The sequence below is a fragment of the Aegilops tauschii genome, chromosome 3 (assembly GCF_002575655.3).
Source record: "Aegilops tauschii subsp. strangulata cultivar AL8/78 chromosome 3, Aet v6.0, whole genome shotgun sequence".
Lineage (NCBI taxonomy): Eukaryota > Viridiplantae > Streptophyta > Magnoliopsida > Poales > Poaceae > Aegilops > Aegilops tauschii.
In genome coordinates, this window is record NC_053037.3 from 588,395,791 (window position 1) to 588,414,220 (window position 18,430).

General features: G+C 42.4%; 1 protein-coding gene and 1 long non-coding RNA gene across 2 annotated transcripts; both read left to right on the plus strand.

Annotated features, from left to right (window-relative positions):
• The first annotated feature begins 4,001 nt into the window (after positions 1–4,001).
• Positions 4,002–8,893, plus strand: LOC109732364 (S-formylglutathione hydrolase). The gene is made up of 7 exons (XM_020291539.4): positions 4,002–4,201; positions 4,288–4,405; positions 5,689–5,736; positions 6,706–6,902; positions 7,073–7,171; positions 7,266–7,331; positions 8,309–8,893. The coding sequence occupies exons 1-7, from the start codon at positions 4,040–4,042 to the stop codon at positions 8,489–8,491; spliced, it is 873 nt and encodes a 290-aa protein (XP_020147128.1). The 5' UTR covers positions 4,002–4,039; the 3' UTR covers positions 8,492–8,893.
• A 562-nt stretch (positions 8,894–9,455) lies between these two features.
• LOC109732363 (uncharacterized) lies at positions 9,456–11,671 on the plus strand. The gene is made up of 2 exons (XR_002225388.4): positions 9,456–9,856; positions 10,594–11,671. It is a non-coding gene; the product is annotated as an uncharacterized lncRNA (long non-coding RNA).
• Positions 11,672–18,430: the final 6,759 nt, after the last annotated feature.

Sequence of the window (18,430 nt, forward strand, 5' to 3'; positions counted from 1 at the left end):
AATTTCATTATACCATTAAACATTAGTTGCTCATATATTTACAAAATTTATATCGATCTTACCCTGCCATGAATGTACAAAAGTTTTACCTCTGGAGTAGACATTATGGAAAATATTGTATTTAGTTAATTATTTAAAAAAATAGTATTGCTTAGTGCCCACTCTGTGTTCTGCCAAATATGACGAGCTGCACACTAGGTTCAAATGCTATCGGTAGAAATTTATGATAGTTATGATTAGCATTTAGCGTACATTAGCAGAAAAACCTCATGGACACTTCAATACTTCTCTTTTTACGGGTGGTATATTGTTGGCTTACAAAATGTCTCCTTAATAAATTTGGAAATATCCTGAATTTTCCCTACATATAAATTTCAACTTCACCTACGTAGCATTTCCTAAAAAAATATTTCTGACTGATGCAAAAAAAACATATATGTATGCGCGGAAGTGAAATATTAAACATCCACCCGTTGACCTATCAGTGCAACATACAAATAGTTTTTTTTAATGACCATTAAAGTTAGGGAGTACAAACCTATATGTACATTTTTCGGGAACTTTTAACATATGATTTCTTCTGTTATCTTTAACCAAACCTATACAATATCATGATATATTTGTATCATTGGGTTTCATACAATGAATTTGGCAAGCACATGACATATTTTAATCACACTTACAATGAAATTACAAAATATATTTTTTCCTTAGAAAATATATTTAACATTTTTGCAGTAAGGCAAGTATTACCTAATAGTTTAGAGCTCGATGAGACTCAATTATTAAATATACAGCTGAAGGAATTGTTGAATATTAACTTTTTCTTTCATTCATATATAGTACGAGTAAAGAACTATCAACACTCCTTAAATAAATAATATAACACATCGTTAAATATTAGAGTAACATAAGTGGTACACCATACATATATGTAAATTATACGATCATGAATATACTAAAAATGATAATTTATTTTTGCAGCATATGGTAACCAATATGCAATGGTTTCAATTTGTATTATAATTCCACGCAAAAAAATTTGTATTATAATTATTATTTAAGATTTCAAATGAAATGAACGTTAATTAAACTATAATTCATATAGAGCTATCTAAAAATAGGCTAGCCCGTGCAGACGCATGGGTTGACGACTAGTACATATAATATATTGCCGCCTTAACGGATGCCGGATGGCCGGGCTAGGGACTGCCGCGCGGCGCGCGCAGCGGCGACAACTAGCGTCGGCCGAGGCGCCGAGCAACAGGCAGACCGACGGTGACCAACGAGAGGAGGAAGAGTAGAGTCAAAGACGAACCGACAAGAAGACGAAGACGGGCGAAAGGCTTGAGATCTTTGATTGATTTGTTTCACAAGGGAAACGAACAGCCGTGCCTCGCATCAGGCCTGAATCACGTCACGTGACGCTTCGCTAATCGCTACATTCGTTTTTTTCTGTGGTAAATTTTGTTCTTACCTATTTTTGCTGGGGTATACCATGTATGTATACTACATCATGGGCCCGGGATCATGGGCCCCTCCCCGGCCTGGGCCCTGGGCCGTCGCCCCTCGAGCCATACCCCAGGGCCGGCCATGCACACCAATACAATAAAACAACAATGTGGAGTTCATTATACGGAGCTACAAATTTGGGGGAACTTATAACATTTTACGACAACTTAGGGCATGTACAATGGTATTCCCACCGGTGCTATTACTTCGCATATGAGATTTGTTTGAAGTTAAAATTAATAAAGTTTCACCAACTTTATATGAAAAAATATATCAACATTCACAATACAAAATCAATATCATTAGATGTGTCATGAATTTAATTTTCATATTATATAATAACTTTAATATTATAGATGTTGATATTTTTTACATGAATATGGTCAAACTTTACAAAGTTTGACTTCAGACAATTCTTATATGCAAAATTCTTATTAGACACCCACTCCTCCACTTGGGCTCAACCCATTTTATTTTTCCCTTCATCAACTGCACGTTCATAGCACGCTATTTTGTGTTTTTGGTAGCGACACGACCGGTTTTGTCAAGCTCTAGAAGCTTGCGGCCGATTTCGGCAACCTCCTACAGGCTTTAGGCTGTTTTTTTGGTTTTCTAGACGGATTTTATTTTCCTTTTTCTCCTTTTTAGTCTTCTTTTATTGTTATTTTTCTTTTTTTAATGCATTTTTTTTCAAATTCAACAATTTCTTCAAATTTCTAAACTTTTATATATAGTTTTTTGAAAGTTTTTCCCTTAGGTTGTGATTTCATTTTTTAAAATTCATGAACTTTTTTTTATTTTTTAACAAGTAAACACTAATACTCTTATCCAAATTTGTGAATATTTTTACTCCAAATCATGACCCTTTTTTCAAATCCATGAGACATGTGTACCTTTTTCAATTTTCGTGAACTTTTTAAGATGTATGAACTCTTTTTGAATGCGGGAACCTTTTTTTGAACTCCTGAACTTTTTCGAGTTCGTGAACTTAACTTTTTTTAGTCCCGCAATTTTTTAACTTGTGACCTTTTTTGAACTCATGGACCTTTTCGGATTTGTGAACATTTCTCAAATTCGTGAACATATTTTTTAAAATTTGCATTTTTCTCAAAAATTCAGTGAGCAACGGTCAACCAGTCAATGGTGGACCGATCAACTTAGAATTGAGGGACCAGAGAGCCATGGAAAACCGGCGCCTAAACGCTGGTTCGCCAAGTGGCGCTTAAGGTGCCGAAGAGGAGGCCTCGTGGAGAAAACCTTATTTGACGCTCTCTGTGTTAATGGATTGACCAATCTCAACGGGGCACGATCAATTGGGCCGTCCCATCCCGCTCCACGTCTAGGTTTTGGGAACTTTCTAGAAGGTTCCTAGTTGATTTCTACCAGTTTTGAGAACCTTCTAGAAGGCTCCCAAAAGTATTTGAATTTGTTTTTGAAAATTGTTCGGGTTTAAAAAAATCAGGTTTTCAATTTCTGAATTTCAAAGTTTGTTTCATGTTTTACAAAAATGATCAAGAATTTGATAAATGTTCCTATTTAAATTTTTGTTCAAAATTTTTAAAAATATTTGTTCTTTTGAAAAAATGTTAGGAAATTTTAGAATGTTGTTGCATTTTTTAAAAAAAGTTTTATTTTAAAAATTCGTTCATGTTTTAAAATTTTGTTAAGAGTTTGAAAAATGGCACGTTTTAAAACTGTGTTCACAAATTCAAATATTATTTTTATTTTATAATTTTTCCACAGTTTCAGTAAAGGCGAAATTTGGAAAATTGAATCACATTTCCAGAAATTAGTGGGATTTAGAAAAATTGTTCATGCTTTTCAAACTTTGTCACAAGTTAAAAAATGTTCATAATTTGATAAAATATTTGGCATTTAAAATTTTGTATGTGTTTTTGATAAATCTGCTTAGAATTTCATAAAAAGTGAAAATTTGCAATAAACGTTCGGTCGTTGTTCAGAATGTTCGATCTTCCGGTGAATATATTCTTTTAGAGTCTTGTGTTGTTCAACAGTCGCTCATTAGCTCCATTGTCAAGCAACGGCATTCATCATGAGTTTTTTTTAGGTTCGATCCCATGCGCAAGCACTGCCTGCTTTTAGGGTTTTTTTAACGCTCCACTCTCGCACTACAGTAATCACGCCAGCTACATCTGTCAATGGGACGACCCAGTCGGGGCTGTCCCCTGTGCGACGCACGACAAACGAACGCAACGTGTGGTGTATAGAGGGGGTGATAATTTTTTTCGAGAATCATAGGGGGAGTGATGGCCTTTGAAAGGTGTAACTGATTTCGGGCTTCATTGACATCTGCGAAAACGAGATCTTGGGCCTGCCTAACATCTACAGCTTTGGGCCTCGGGCACAAAAGCAGTGCAAATGGGGCCCAAAAGAGAGGCGACTCGGTGATTGGAGTTTTGGATATCGGGGTCGGGGATCCCCTCTTCCAGAATCTCTACACACTCCCGTCCCCCAGTCCAGTCTCCACCCACCACCACTCCCCCCACACCTCGCCGGCGATCGCGCGATGGCGGCGGCCGCTCCCCCTCCCGCGGCGGCGCTGGAGCAGCTGAGCAAGACCAAGATGTTCGGCGGCCACAACCTCCGCTTCCGCCACCAGAGCGCCGCCCTCGGCTGCCCCATGACCTTCTCCCTCTTCCTCCCCGCGTCGCCGGCCTCCAAGCTCCCCGTGCGTGCCCTTCCCCGCTCGCCCCGGGACCGTACTCCCCGTCCCCGGCCTGTAGATCTGACGGCGCTTTCGTGGGTGTGGTGCAGGTGCTCTACTGGCTCTCCGGCCTCACCTGCACCGATGAGAACTTCATCATCAAGTCCGGCGCCCAGCGCGCCGCCGCGGCACACGGCGTCGCCCTCGTCGCCCCCGACACCTCCCCGCGTACGTTTAACTTTAACCCCCTTCTCCCGTCGCGTTCAATTTCTAGGGTTTATTGCGTGCCCGTCCCTCCGCGGCCGTACCATCCAATTGTGAGGGGAATATTGGAATTGGTGGGGGGATGTGGCGACTGGCGAAACGCAGTTAAGTTAAGATTTTTTTTTTGAGGAATTTTTTGGTAGTTTATGCCTTTAGATTTGGGAATTGGGATGCCTCTACCAGACACACTGTAGGATTTACCCATATGCCTGCAATTATCACGGGTTCACGAGACCAATTCTTTTTTATTTAATCAAAAAAAGAAGAACAAAAAGAAAATTGAGATCAATCAGGAAAGGTATGAGCGGCTTAATTCTGCATGCTGAATTTGCATGGAAAATGACCACTGATGCCTCAGATTATGTTTTGTGTGTGTGTGCTCATTTCTAAGTATTGTGCTGCCTCAGTGACTATTGAGGGCCTAACTCTAATCACTAATGTGTAACTGCAGTGTGTCAATGGTGGCAGTGCACATGTCTTGTGGCACCATGTCGGCTATTTGTTTGATGATTACGTTTGTGATGTGTTTGGTGAACACTGAGGCTTCAGGGCAATTTGCAACCATAGATGCTAAAACTGATCAGATATTAGTAAACTACACAATTGGGTCTGTTACATTATGCACCCATAAATAGTCCTGATCCTTTCTTTGCTGGGTTGGACATGGTGATGCTCATGAGTATCATCAGACTCATACAATATGACTTTGGCCAACTAATAGTGTGTTACTTGATATCTGGTGTGATTTCCGACGTCCATTTGCTAGCACTGGCTTCCATTTGACTGTTTGAATTGCCCCTGTTTAATGGTTGTGTTGTGCCATTTTTGTGCCTCCATGGATTATTGTGTCCAAAATTGTTTGCGGTAGTGGGATTGTTAGGGGCTGGAGCCTGGAAGACACTATAACCAAACAAGGCCAACAAAACACAATCTACCTCTTGTCCGCAACATGTATATTTCTTTTTTTTTTGAGGAATAAGATTCATCTGTCCAGCCTAAAGATGTCGTAGAGTTGAGTCTGAATAACGTTAAGGGCATTCTAGCTTGATGAATGACTGTCGTTTTCCTGATATTCTGCCAACCAACAAAGTGTTTTGTTTCCTTTGACTACCAAATAACTTTTGGAATGTTCAATGTGATCTCATATGTATTCTTCTTATCGCCTTTCTTTTGTCGTGAACACATTGTATGATCTTGGTCCTTGTTTAAACCTTTTCCTTTTCTCATCACTCCTTTGTTTCATGCAGGTGGACTAAATGTAGAAGGGGAGGCAGATAGTTGGGATTTTGGTGTTGGTAAGGACAGTAACTACGACAGTCTTGTTGTGCCATTTGCAGCTTATGGGATATATGATTCGGCAACTTCCGTGGGAGTCTAGAACTTACTGCATGAACTTCCCATTGCCATGAATAAACGGAATAACGATATTCTGCATGATTTCTAGCATTCGTTGAAAACTTTTCAGTAGCTGTACTGTTTGCTGTTTTTTGTGTTAAATTTATGCTGCTTTGTTTGTATTGTGTTAGTTACGGAGCAATATTTATAATTTTGTTTGCTTTTGTTAAAAAACATCTGCACATAATTGCTGCAGTTGACAAATAAACCTCTTGTGGTGTTGAAGAGAAAGTAACTATTTAATCAACACATCGGACGAAGAATAGTCCTTTTCATGTTGACATTGCTGTATATCTATGTGGTCAAAGCTCAACCAGAAAGTAGCCTGATTGTCCTAACAGCTAGCGATGACACGCTTTATCCCAACCATCAGTGTGCCACCAGCTCAGTTGTTTTTATTTCTAATTATGCAAAGCATAGCAGATTTATATCTGGGTGGATTAGAATTTTTTTATCAATGTGGTATCTGATAACGTGGTTGCTCTTTGGCCTTTGTTACCTGTTAAGTCAAACATCATGTACTATTCACCAAGTGAATTTGACAGATATGGCAAATAGAAATATCATGTGGACATTGTTTTTTCATCTGTCACCTATTTTTTACCTTAAAGATTCAATAATTGAGTACATGTTATTTGGTCATAATAGGATTTCTATTCATTAATCTGTGAGGTTCTTCTACACAAGGTCTAAATCATTTAAGTAATAATGAATTCATGAATTTGTCCATTAGAAGGCGCAGTTGCTTTATATTTGTTGAGTTCTTATATGCAAGTACCACTTGAAGAATTGTGTCATGTGGATAGGCCTATGTGTTGTGCATGTGGCTAGAGGTGACTAACTCTCCTATCTTGACTATTTATGCGTAGGTGCTGGATTTTATTTGAATGCCACAAATGAGAAGTGGAAAAACTGGCGCATGTATGATTATGTTGTGAAGGAGCTGCCAAAAGTTTTAACTGACAACTTTGAACAGCTTAACACGTCATGTGCATCAATTTTTGGCCACTCTATGGGAGGGCACGGTGCACTGACTATCTACTTGAAGAACACTGACAAATACAAGGTACTATTTGACGATATTTGTTAAACCCTCTGCATCTGGAAATTCCTGTCGATGAACCTTTTTTCAGATTAGGAAACTTGTAGGCATCTACTTCACACAATATCTGTACTCTCTTGTAATTACTTCCATGAAATCTCACTTGGCATTGCGAATTTATCTTACCTATGCAGTCGGTGTCTGCATTTGCTCCAATTGCTAACCCAATAAACTGCCCTTGGGGTCAGAAAGCATTCTCAAACTATCTGGGCACAACTAAATCGGAATGGGAGGCAAGTCTTCTCTGAAATCATTCCCCTCCCTCCCTCCCTCCTTCCATTCTCAAACCGGCCATGTAAAGTAATTTATAGTGCATGCTTACTGCAGGAATACGATGCAACCTTGTTGGTTAAGAAGTGCAACACACTTTCAACTCCTATCCTGGTTGACCAGGTATAATGCAGCAGTGCGATAAATAATGCCCTTTTCCTGCTTTCATGTTATTTCTAGCCCATCGATGTTTTTATTCTATATTGTTGGAATGAACCGTTTGTGTGTTACATTGCATATTTCAATTCAAAGTGTAGTAGAAACAAGCAACTAGTCATCTCCATAAGCATACACGGTAGTTGGATAAGGTCCCTGGAAGGTGAAAGTGAGATTTAGTCTTCTCTGAGATCATTCCCCTCCCTCCCTCCTTCCCTTCTCAAACCAGCCATTCACTTGATGTGACACAAGGATCTGTTTTAAGGCATTTGTGACAACATGGAGTCATCCTCGTGGACAATAGGGAATTGATCGGTTAGCTATAAATCGGGGTCTAGACCAATTTAAAATTATTTTTTTCCTGAAAGACATGAAGCCATTTTGATTGGTATGCTAGCTGCGCATGATTGGTTAGCTTTGATATGATTGCCTCATCAAGTGATAGTCTCTTGTGTCTAGATTGGTTAACGTTGGTGTGAGTTCATTGCATGTTTCAGTAAGTGAATCTGTCAATATCAAGGTCAACATGTTAGAAGTTCCAAGTGTAGCATCCCTTTTCTGGCAGGGAGCGAGATGTTGTGAGGTTATAATTATGCATGTTCAACTGAACTGCCTAGAGCTGAAGTTTGACAATTCAACCGCACTGCGTCAAGGAATCGATTATACATAGGATGGCAGGTTCGATTGAACTAGTTGAAAGTACAAGGCCCTGGAGAGTAACCGTTGGCTTGTACATGACTTGTTTCTGAAGGATATGAATCTGAGAAGATGTCACTGCCATCTATCATCTCACAATCAGAGTGCGCTTTATTTGCAATCTGGACTGCCTAATGCTCGCATCTGCCTTTCTTAATTATCTTGCTTCCAATCATATAACAGTGAAGAGGAAGTAATGTTGGCACAATTACTTAAGCTCACTAGCTTTTATGTGTGGATTGCAACAGGGAGAGGATGACAAGTTCCTGGCGGAGCAGCTGCTGGCGGGCAACTTGGAGGAGGCGTGCAAGGCGGCGGGCGCTCCTCTGACCCTGCGGATGCAGCCGGGGTACGACCATTCCTTCTTCTTCATCGCCACCTTCATCGACGACCACATCGCGCACCACGCCCAGTTCCTCAAGAGCGGCTGACTGGCCAGCCACCTGTAGCGAGAGATGCTATCAGTTGAACCGCCAAGTCAGCGGCGTCGCCTCCATATACCAGCTTGTTACGATCTGTCGTGTGTGTATGTGTCGATGCACCGTGTGTTGGATTGAGACGAGATGAAGTGTGTGGAAATAATGTGGACGGCTTGCGGTCGTCTCTCAAGTGCGCGTTCGTGCCTGGCTTGGAAATCACTCTGTAGAATTACTGGCGCTGCTGGCTGCTGTAGTACTGTGGCGAGCGCGCCGCGTTTCGTTTAAAGCGTGTGTGGCACACTGTGGCAGCCTGGGCCACGGGCGAGTAAAGCATAGACGCCAAGCGTGGCAGGAGCTATGTCACGTGGTAGGTTGCCTTCGTCCGTATCTGCAATTTTTTCTGTGTTTTCGAAATGCGCGATGTCGATCGGAATCTTTGCCCGTGATATGGCGTGTGACCATGCGCGCGAGCGGAGTTATTTCGTGGCCATGTCAAAAACTGATACGAGGATCAGCAGTAATCTTACTGTGTACTGCACGATTTACTTGAATTCGTCGTACAGCTACAAGGTGATACTACTGAACTCTGAACTTCATAAAATTTGTCTTGACACAAATCTGGCACGAGGAGTAAAAGGAAAAATCACCAGAGATCTCAGTAAAACAACTCGTGCACAGGAGAGCGAACAAGCACTCCCATGTACTACTCCATAGATAATTAACCCAGCCACTGTTCCGGGTTTCACAGCCTGCCTCGAGCCAAACACTCGAAGAAACACTACTCCTGCACACCGCGCCCCGCACGCCACGGCGCGGCAAGTTCCCGGAAACTTCCCCGCAAGCGCCAAACCGCGTGCAGGCGCGCTCGTGGCCGACCCACCACCGCCCGCCCCGGCCCATCCATCATAATTTACCCACCCCTGGCACACCAGTCCAGACGGCATCCAATGCCCCCACCCACCCACCCCCAGATCGGATCTGAGCCCTCCCCCAATTACTACACCACCCACTCCCACCCTACCCCGCCGACGCATGGGCCCGTTCCGCTCGGAGGACCACACGGCAGCGACTCCGCGCGAGCACATGGCCGGTCGCGCCCGTTCCCTCGCCCGCTCCCCTCGCGGTTATTTCTACCGGGCCGAGCCGCGCTTGGAGAGGGCAGAGTCGAGCCAGTAGAGAGACGGACTAGACTAGACCAGATCTCGTAGCGGGGTCTCCGGCCGCCTCCCCCTCCCGGGGCCAGCACGCCCTGCCGTCCGCCGGCGGCCTGCTCGGTCGTCGGTGAGTACGTGCAGCGGCCCGAAGAGGCGCGTGCTCGCTCCAAGGGCGAAGGGGGACGCGCCGGATCTCGCGGGGCAAGTGCGCCAGCGACCTGAGGTATGCTTCGTTCTCTTCCCGATCTGTATCCGGCCACTAGTACTGCAGTTTCGTAGAGTTCACCGAGTAGATCCGCTGCTGCGCGCATCTCAAGCGTGAGCTGTTGTTGATCCGCCGTAGGTTTAATTATTTCCTCCTGTAGATCCGGTTGAGCTAGGCTGTTGGACTAGGATCCTCATAGGTGCGAGCATCTCAGGCTCAAACTGTTGGGCATCCACCCTAGTAGAATCGCGCGTTTACTTGGAAACATGATTAAATCCTAGGTGTTCGACAGAATCATGAGTAGATCTATTTTCTTCAAGAAGTAAATCATGCATGCCTAGTATGTTTTTTAATTGCCGACTTGTGCGTGCATGATCGATTTATAGTGCTAATCTGGTGGTGCAAGCTGCTCGGGGAATCCAAAAGTTTTCTATGCCTCTTAGTAGGTCTGTATTAGGCAGTGTTTCTTCCATGAAGAACTGCGCACTAGTGATAGTAGTGTGAGATTGTTATTTACCCTTTACTTTGTTTGCTCTGGTTGGTGCGTGTGCGATCTTAAGTGCAGATCGTTTGTCATTCACTGTTATTTTTTTGGGTGCATTTAGAGTGTGAGTTTCTTTTAGGTTCTGCTCATTTCTTTCCTGGATAAGATAACTAGCTCATGGTTCAGTACTGTATTTCTCTTCATGAAGATATATTGTACTCTTGCAGATTTGCCTGCCTGCTGACCATTGCAAAAACTTTCTATTCAATAGGTACCTTGGTATGGAATGAAGTGAAGAGCGCAGAGTATCTTGGTCTTGCTAATCAATGCATCATATTATGTGCGCAATAAGATTTTGCTATGCTTTCACCGTCGATGCCCACTGGTTGGATCATGCTTCTGTTTATGAGCTCATTGAAGTAACTCTCTCGTAGCTCAAATGGGCCAATTCCTCGTTTGCGTGGCACACAAAACCTTCAGCTATCCATCTCCATATCAGTTGGTCTCTCTTAATTTTGTAATCTTCTGGAAATATGCTTAAGTATAATAAATGATGTGAAGGTAGATCATAGAACATCAACACAAATCTTAATCTAAAACAAGATGGTGTACCCTAGTTTTTGTGATTTAACACAAATAGGAGGGCACCCATGCACCAATACCATGAAAAGCAGCAAAGAAAATGAGTAAAAGAGGCACCTGACTTGTAGATTATACAAGAGTGATGATCTGGAAGTCAACCCTCTTTTACCAGTAGTTTGATCTACCTTCTCATCTATAGGATTAGTTATTATGTCTAAGCATGTTTTTAGAAGATTAGAAGATTAAGCAAGCTCATTCGATATGTAAGGTGGATAGTTTGAGGTTTTGTTTATCATGAAAACCAAGGGATTAGCAAGTTTGAGCTCGGTGGTAGAATTGCTCAATGAGATCGTGAATAGGAGCATGATTCAACCAATTGACATCAATGTTGATAAAGGCATGGAAAAATCTTATCGTATACATGATATGGTGATTGATTTCATATGCTGAAGAAAAACACTTCTGTGGCACGGAGTGAAAGCGGTCTATCCAAAGGCAAGATGTGAAGATTATCCATCTGAAAGAGCATGACAGGTAGCAGCGATGTGACAATGAGGTCTCTTGCAATTGTTGATTCAGTGTAGCTTATGTTGAATTTTCCAAGTTCTACATGCGCTGGATTAGAATATTGTGCTGCATGTCTCTATTCTTTGCAATCACAATGATTCACAAATATTGTGTTTGCCTTCTTGTTCTGATTCGTCTTCTTCAATGACATGAATCACCCATTGTATTTGTACCCATTGATGCTGAATTATAGTCGTGAATCTCTGGTGTATTTGTACCCACTTATTTTTTTTGTAAGTATTTGTACCCACTTATGCTGAATTATATTGTCACTTAGGCAAGAAGCATCTAAGTTTCTGTGTGGCTCCTGCAGTTGTCTCATGATGAACTTGTTCTCCTGTTCCTTTATTTTGATACTGGCTTGTTATTCTGTCTATTTTGATTATCCATGTTGTCTCTTTATAATAGGAGTAGCAGCTTTAGAAGTCTTCTTACTCTGCTCTTTGAATGAAATTTGAGGTCATTCAATTTGTGCATTGTTTCGAAACCTTGATTTTCTTTATTGACCTGTATATGTCCCATTTGTTCAAATTTGACTGGTCTGCTACTAGCCTGAACTGATGCAATGATTTTTGTAGGTGAAATTTCTGATTGCCATCAGTAGGAGGATTGGCACAAGTGAGGCCTTGCAATATCCTTGCTGAAGCTACTTGTGTTCAGCGTTTGAGGATATTGATCGGAGGCTGAGAGTCCAGAAAACTGCATTTGCCTTGGTGTTTGATTGTCATTCTTCTGTAACAGAGAACCGAGAACTGAGAGTAAACGTTGGGATTTTTCCATCTACTCGTTGAATGAAATTATGGCAGTAATGCTTTGATTTTGACATGATTCTTTTTCGGGAAAATGGAGGCATTCCATTTATTTATATTAATGAAGGAGCCAGAAGAGAGCCGGTAAAGATGGAACAGAAGCTCGTGACATGATATCCCCCGATTAATTTATGATGTCCCTAGAAATTCTAGTGTTCCTCTTATCCAAAGCCAATTCCGCTGTGAAAACTCTATTTTACACGATTTTATGGTGCTAGAAAGTACTGCTCCAGTTTTGAATTATAAGATGTTTTAATTTTTTGAATCGAATGTACATAAACATGTTTTAGTGTGATTGTTTATTTATTTCAGTCCGTATGTAGTCTATATTGAAATGTCCAAAACGTCTCGCGTTAACATTGCACATAACGTGGTAAATATTACATTTCATGTGGTTGTGTGTGCTTCTGTACTTGGAGTAACCGAGCCGTTCATATTAATGCATGTCTTCTCACGTGGCATTGCAGGTAGCAGGAGCACATGGACTCCACGGTGCGAGCCTCCAGCTCCCCTGCTTCTAGTCCGACCAAGACATAGGTTCAAGGACGAGAACGGCGATGGCGCGGACGGGCTCGTGCGCTCCTGCTAGCTGGCGCGAACAGAGCGATGACGCGTTGGGTACTGTATTAAATGCGGTTGTATGTATACAGCGTCATTACGTACTTTCGCAAACTACGTGCGGAAACGGGGACGTCCAACATAACCGGTAAATATCGGTCCAGGATAGTTATGTTCTGTTGGTACAGGTGCGCAAGTACTGTTCATAGGAAACTCCGTCTGGTGCGTCCGTTACACAAACGCCGCGTGCGAGATGGATAAGTGATTGCTATAATGTGGGCCATCGTCACCCGACTGACGCTGAAAAGTAAAACCAGATCTGTCTTCTCCCCGGTGGTGCCTGGCGCGGTAGACGAATTTGAAACTGCATGGGAGCAGCTTATTGAGACTGCATGTGTGCGTACGAGTTCAGAGATGTCTGCAGCTCAGTCGATCGGGTACTCTGCTGGGCAGGTGTCTTCAAGTTCTGCTTCGTTCGGCATTCGACTCGTTGACCAGCGAGAGCAGCCAACAAGCAGTGATCCACAGCATGAAGTTTTCTCCCGCAGATCCTCTTTGATCGCGGTATGTACATATCATCTTTGCTGCTGCTGTTCTGTTGTTCCCCCTGCTCATGTTCTAGCAGTAAGAATGCAGATCTGAAATTTTTTGACTCGTGCATGCAGGCTTCAGTTCATGGCAGGACTGATGGCGTGTCAATGGCGGATGGAGATCTGAAAGAAGAACCTGAAGTCCATATCTCGTCTTTCAGCTGTGGAGGAGGTGGCTACATATGATCTCGTCTTTCAGCTGTGGAGGAGGTGGCTACATATGATACAGAAGACCATATTTTTGCTGACGGTGATGACTCCACAAACGCGAGCAGCTGCTGAAAGTCAACTACCAAAGTCGCTCGTGGATCCACCACCGACGACGATGATGGCGCCACACCAGCTAAGCGGGCGCGCCTTGATGAATGAAAAATCTGCGGGATGTGGTAACAGCTGATAAGATGGAGCTACGACTCCATAAGTAGAAAGCCGTGACAAGATTAGCCCACTATTTGGTTTGCCTGAAATAATAAATGTAGTTGTCGTTTTCCCCCTTTACCGCTTTAGTACAGAAGTGCAAGCGTAGGAAATTGTATTGTGTTAGGTTTGTATGGAGAACTGAATGTAGGTCCCACCACGCCTAGCTGGATTGTATGGTTTCTGCTTAATGTAGTTCACCGTTCGTGAAAATTTAGATCTAGCTTCTTTTTTTTTTGCGAAAATTTAGATCTACCTTCTGCTTTGCTGATAAATTAAATTATGAGTACTTATTTAGAGAGCAACTAATTAACGAACGCTCCTTCAGGAGCCTCGCAACGATCAGCGCCAGTTGTCGCCCTCTCAGCCATTCGCCACGTGTCGCACTCTGGCCGCTCCATCCGGATTTTGTTTTTTTTTTCCACACGCGTTTTCGGCTTTTTAAACGGTTTTTTTTCAGGTTTTTTCGACGTTTTGGTTTTCCACCGGTCTTCCTTACCTTTTCGACAAAAAACGCGTTTTTTCTCCTTTCGCGAGAGTCACGGCCGTGCCTCTCGGAACGAAAAGAAACGCGTTTTCTGTTTTTTTTTCTTTCACGAGAGTCACGGTTTTGCTTCCGCGAGAGTCACGGCCGTGCCTCTCGGAAACAAAAAAAACGTGTTTTCTGTTTTTTTTTTCCTTTCGCGAGAGTCACGGTTTTGCTTCCACGAAAGGCACGGTTGTGCTTTCGCGAGAGTCACGACCGTGCCTCCTCGGAAACAAAAAAAACGCGTTTTCTCTGTTTATTTTTCTTCCGCTAGGGTCGCGGTTTTGTTTCCGCGAGAGGCACGATTGTAATTTCGTGAGAGGCACGGGCGCGCCTCTTTCGGAAAGGGAAAAAACTCGTGCTTCCGGTTCGGTTTTTTCGTCCGTTTTTTGTGAAAAAAAAGTTCATCAAAATCTATCAACATGGAATCTAGTTTTGAAGATCTCGACGCGAGGAATCCAATGGTGAAAGCGGTTCAAGATTTGGACGCACGGTTTGAGAGATAAAACGTTTTGAATAAACAAATCTATGAAAAAAGGGAAAAGTTCCAGATTGTGACAAATGGCGCGCTGCATGTGCGCCACTTGTCGTAACCAAGGGAGTTGGAGTGATCTTTGCAACGAGTACTCCTCAACTAGTGATTTCGACACCATACTTGTGTTCTCTATCATAACAATCCCCACAAGGTGCATACCCTGTCCAATCTCACGGAATAAAAACATACATTTATGCAAGGTTTGTGATTTATAGTTGGCATCTTTTTTTAACTCGGAAGAATAAGTAAAATAAGAATTTATATTATTTTTCTTCGAGTAAGTAAAATAAGAACAAATGATTTTCCATGCACAAGAAAACTACAAACAAACTTGCATGACAAAAAAAGAGTAACGGTTTTTCGCTTCCGAAATAAAAAGTAATTAATGCACCAACTAGTAGCAGCAAGAAATAATTATTTCGTACTCTTGCCTAGATGCCTTCCTGGTCTCCACGCACAAATCACTCTCTCCCGCGGCCGCCTATGCTTACGTAATACTTCCTCCGTTTCAAAATAAGTGACTCAACTTTATACTAACTTTGTATTAGCTGAGTCACTTATTTTGGGACGGAGGGAGTACCAGATTAATGAGCTGCGTTGACAGGCCAGGACACATTAATGGCTGGGTTAAATACATTCGGTGGGCCGCACAACAACATAATGTACGTCACCCGTTACGCGCGGTTCCCTTACTTTCGATACACATAGGTACAGAACAGGAGACAAACGACACGTTACAAAAACACTATCAAATCCTTGTCTAACGTCCACACCACCAACGTCTGTTGCCGGTTACGTACGCGCATTAACTCTCCCCACCCGCCACGTACAATACGGCAGGCATCTCGCATCTCCAGGGGATCGAACGCGTGACGATTCCGAGAGCGTGCGAGCTCGTCCGCGCCTGGCAATTTTCGGTTCAAGGACGCTTTATATTTGTCTTACCTTCTGTAACAACATGAAACTCACATGATATCTACTTATGCCTGAATTCTTTTATCACTTCCGTCGATTCAAGAACCGTCAAGTTTCCGCCGCGCCTCCTGCATTACGATGTACTGCTGGTTGGTTAATTTGCCTCCTTTGATTATCTGTTCCGCTTCTTCCTAAATAGCAGCTTTCAGAATTCAGACTCGTTTATTCCAGACTTGTGGAATAAGAATTTGTTCATTTAATAAGATCTTGTGAAGTTTTGCCTTAAATTCTAGCTGTTGCGTTTTTGTTTCTTCATCACCTTGTCACAGTGGGTGTTAGTGACCCTGTTGATGCATCGATGTTTGTCTGAATTTAAGAAAGATTTGATGAGCAAACCATATCAGGCAACTTGTTACTTTTCTGTAGCATAGCAACACGTCAGTTTACACCACATGTCATGACGGTACATAAGCATGATTTTAGGTTGACAGGGCACACAATTAGCAAACAAAAGGAAATACAAAGGCAACAAAATAAATAATTCTCCTTTTGAAAAAATGTAAATAAATAAATTTATATAATCAACTATTCACTGGTTCTTTCTTCTACGCGTTCTCGCCCCTAGTTGGGCCGCACTTTTCACGCACCATCTTATTTAATTAGCTAGAATTCACAAATTTATATAATCAACTATTTTTTCTATTTTATTTATTGATGTGAAACTTGAATCTAGATTAGAGACCCCGTGGTGTGATAAAAGCATATTGTGTTGATGTTGTCAAATTTCTGCCCTTTTTTGTGAACACCACAAACCGTGTTGATGATACTTTATCCCATCAACTGATGGCTGATGAGCAGAACGACAAAAATGTTTTAATCCTATCATGAGGACTTCTTCAGTTTATGATGGCATCTGTATGTCCACAAGCGCATTAGATGCCCCGATGCAGCAAATGTATTTTGTATCCATCCTTAGGCTTCATTCGGTAGGAGAATTTCCTATAGATGCATTCAGTTTGTAGGAAAAGCGTACGGGAATTTCATAGGAATACTATTTATTTTCTATGTTTGTAATCCTAGGAATCAAGCGGAGTCTAGATCAACCACCGTTCTTAAAATTAGCAATATGTGGTCATTTGCTCCACTACGGACGCAAGGAGGTGCGTGGTTCCAAAGTTGATTAAATCCAACGACCAAGGCAGCTGTGGGTTTCTAGACAATGCAAACCTGGCTATTTAACCAAACCAATGCACCTGTTTAGAGAGTTGAGGCATCGAGCCATCGACGGCATCATCTCAAGTGTTCTGACGCCCATTGTCTATTGGCAAGGACCAAAGGACAGGGCCAAAGGGGCATACGCTTATCCTAGCGCATCCACATGGCTATTAATTAGTGTGTTCCACATGGGTGACAACGCGTCGCAAAGTCAGCGCATGGAGATTGATTGGCTCAAATTTGACAGTACAAATAGGGAAGACATAGGAGTTACTGCGGAAATTACTTTTGGAGGCCGAGCTCCGTGGAGGCCTCCAAATGCAAAATTCAAAATTCATACATTTCAAAAAATTCTAGAAAAAAATACAGATATAGATGAAGGCATAATGCACAAGTATGTATATTTTCAGGATGAAATATTACATTGGAATGAGGGCTGTGCAGGAAAAAAAAACGTTTGGGGCTGTTTAACACATGATACTAGTCATCTCCAGACCATGAATTTGTCTTTTTTGTACAAGTAGTATTTCAACGTATTTTATTTTGAAATTTTACACACACACACTTCACATCCTTGTTTAATTTTTCAAAAATTCGGCCTTCATGTAGGCCGAGATCCAAAACGCTTCTCTCGAGTTATTGGCCCTTAAATAATGCAACAATTCATGGAGTTAAACAGGTTGAAATCTGTCCTTTGTTTTTTTTTTTTTCTTTCGGTGCGCCGGGCGGTGGTTCCCTAGTTGATTAATCCAATTATCCAAGTAACTGTCATGCTTGTCTGGAGTCAATGCAAACTGAGTTGTCCTGGTGCTTAAACATGGCCACATGGATGTTAATTAGTGATGCACACATGATCTTAGGGAACATCAGGAATCTCTCTAGTTTTTCTAAGTCACATGAAAACTACGCGTACGCTAAGTCAGTGCCTTGTGATTGGTGGTGCGGTGTATAATTACGAGGCTATTTATTTCTTCCATCTCAAGATCTCATCTAAGCCTTGTCAGAGTAACACTGTCTACCATTATCGAAAAAGGCTTTCACCCCGCTTTATATATAAAGCACCGACCAACAAGCATCCAGTACAAACACACGTCACCGCAACACACGCACACACCCAAGACAAGATACATAGACGTTGAGTGCAACAACATCACTCCTAGCAATACTACAACGAAGAGATGAAGTTACATATGACGAACCATGGGCTCCAAGGCGGCGCCTTCAGGAAGGGTACGACACCGGAGCGCCGCCACCGCCCGATCCAAGGATCAGAGTTTTCCCTGGAGCCGCATGACGGGCAATGAGAGCCGCGACGGCGCCTTCAAGAAGGAAACGATCTTCGTCGCCGCCGGTCCGTCCGAAGATAGAACAGGTTTTCACTTCGGCCACCACTC

Coding starts and splice junctions, on each gene's coding strand:
- LOC109732364 (XM_020291539.4), top strand. CDS start 4,040: ATGGCGGCGGCCGCTCCCCCTCCCGCGGCGGCGCTGGAGCAGCTGAGC. Junction 4,406..5,688: donor CGCCCCCGACACCTCCCCGC/GTACGTTTAACT, acceptor TGTTTCATGCAG/GTGGACTAAATGTAGAAGGG. Junction 7,172..7,265: donor CAACTAAATCGGAATGGGAG/GCAAGTCTTCTC, acceptor TGCTTACTGCAG/GAATACGATGCAACCTTGTT.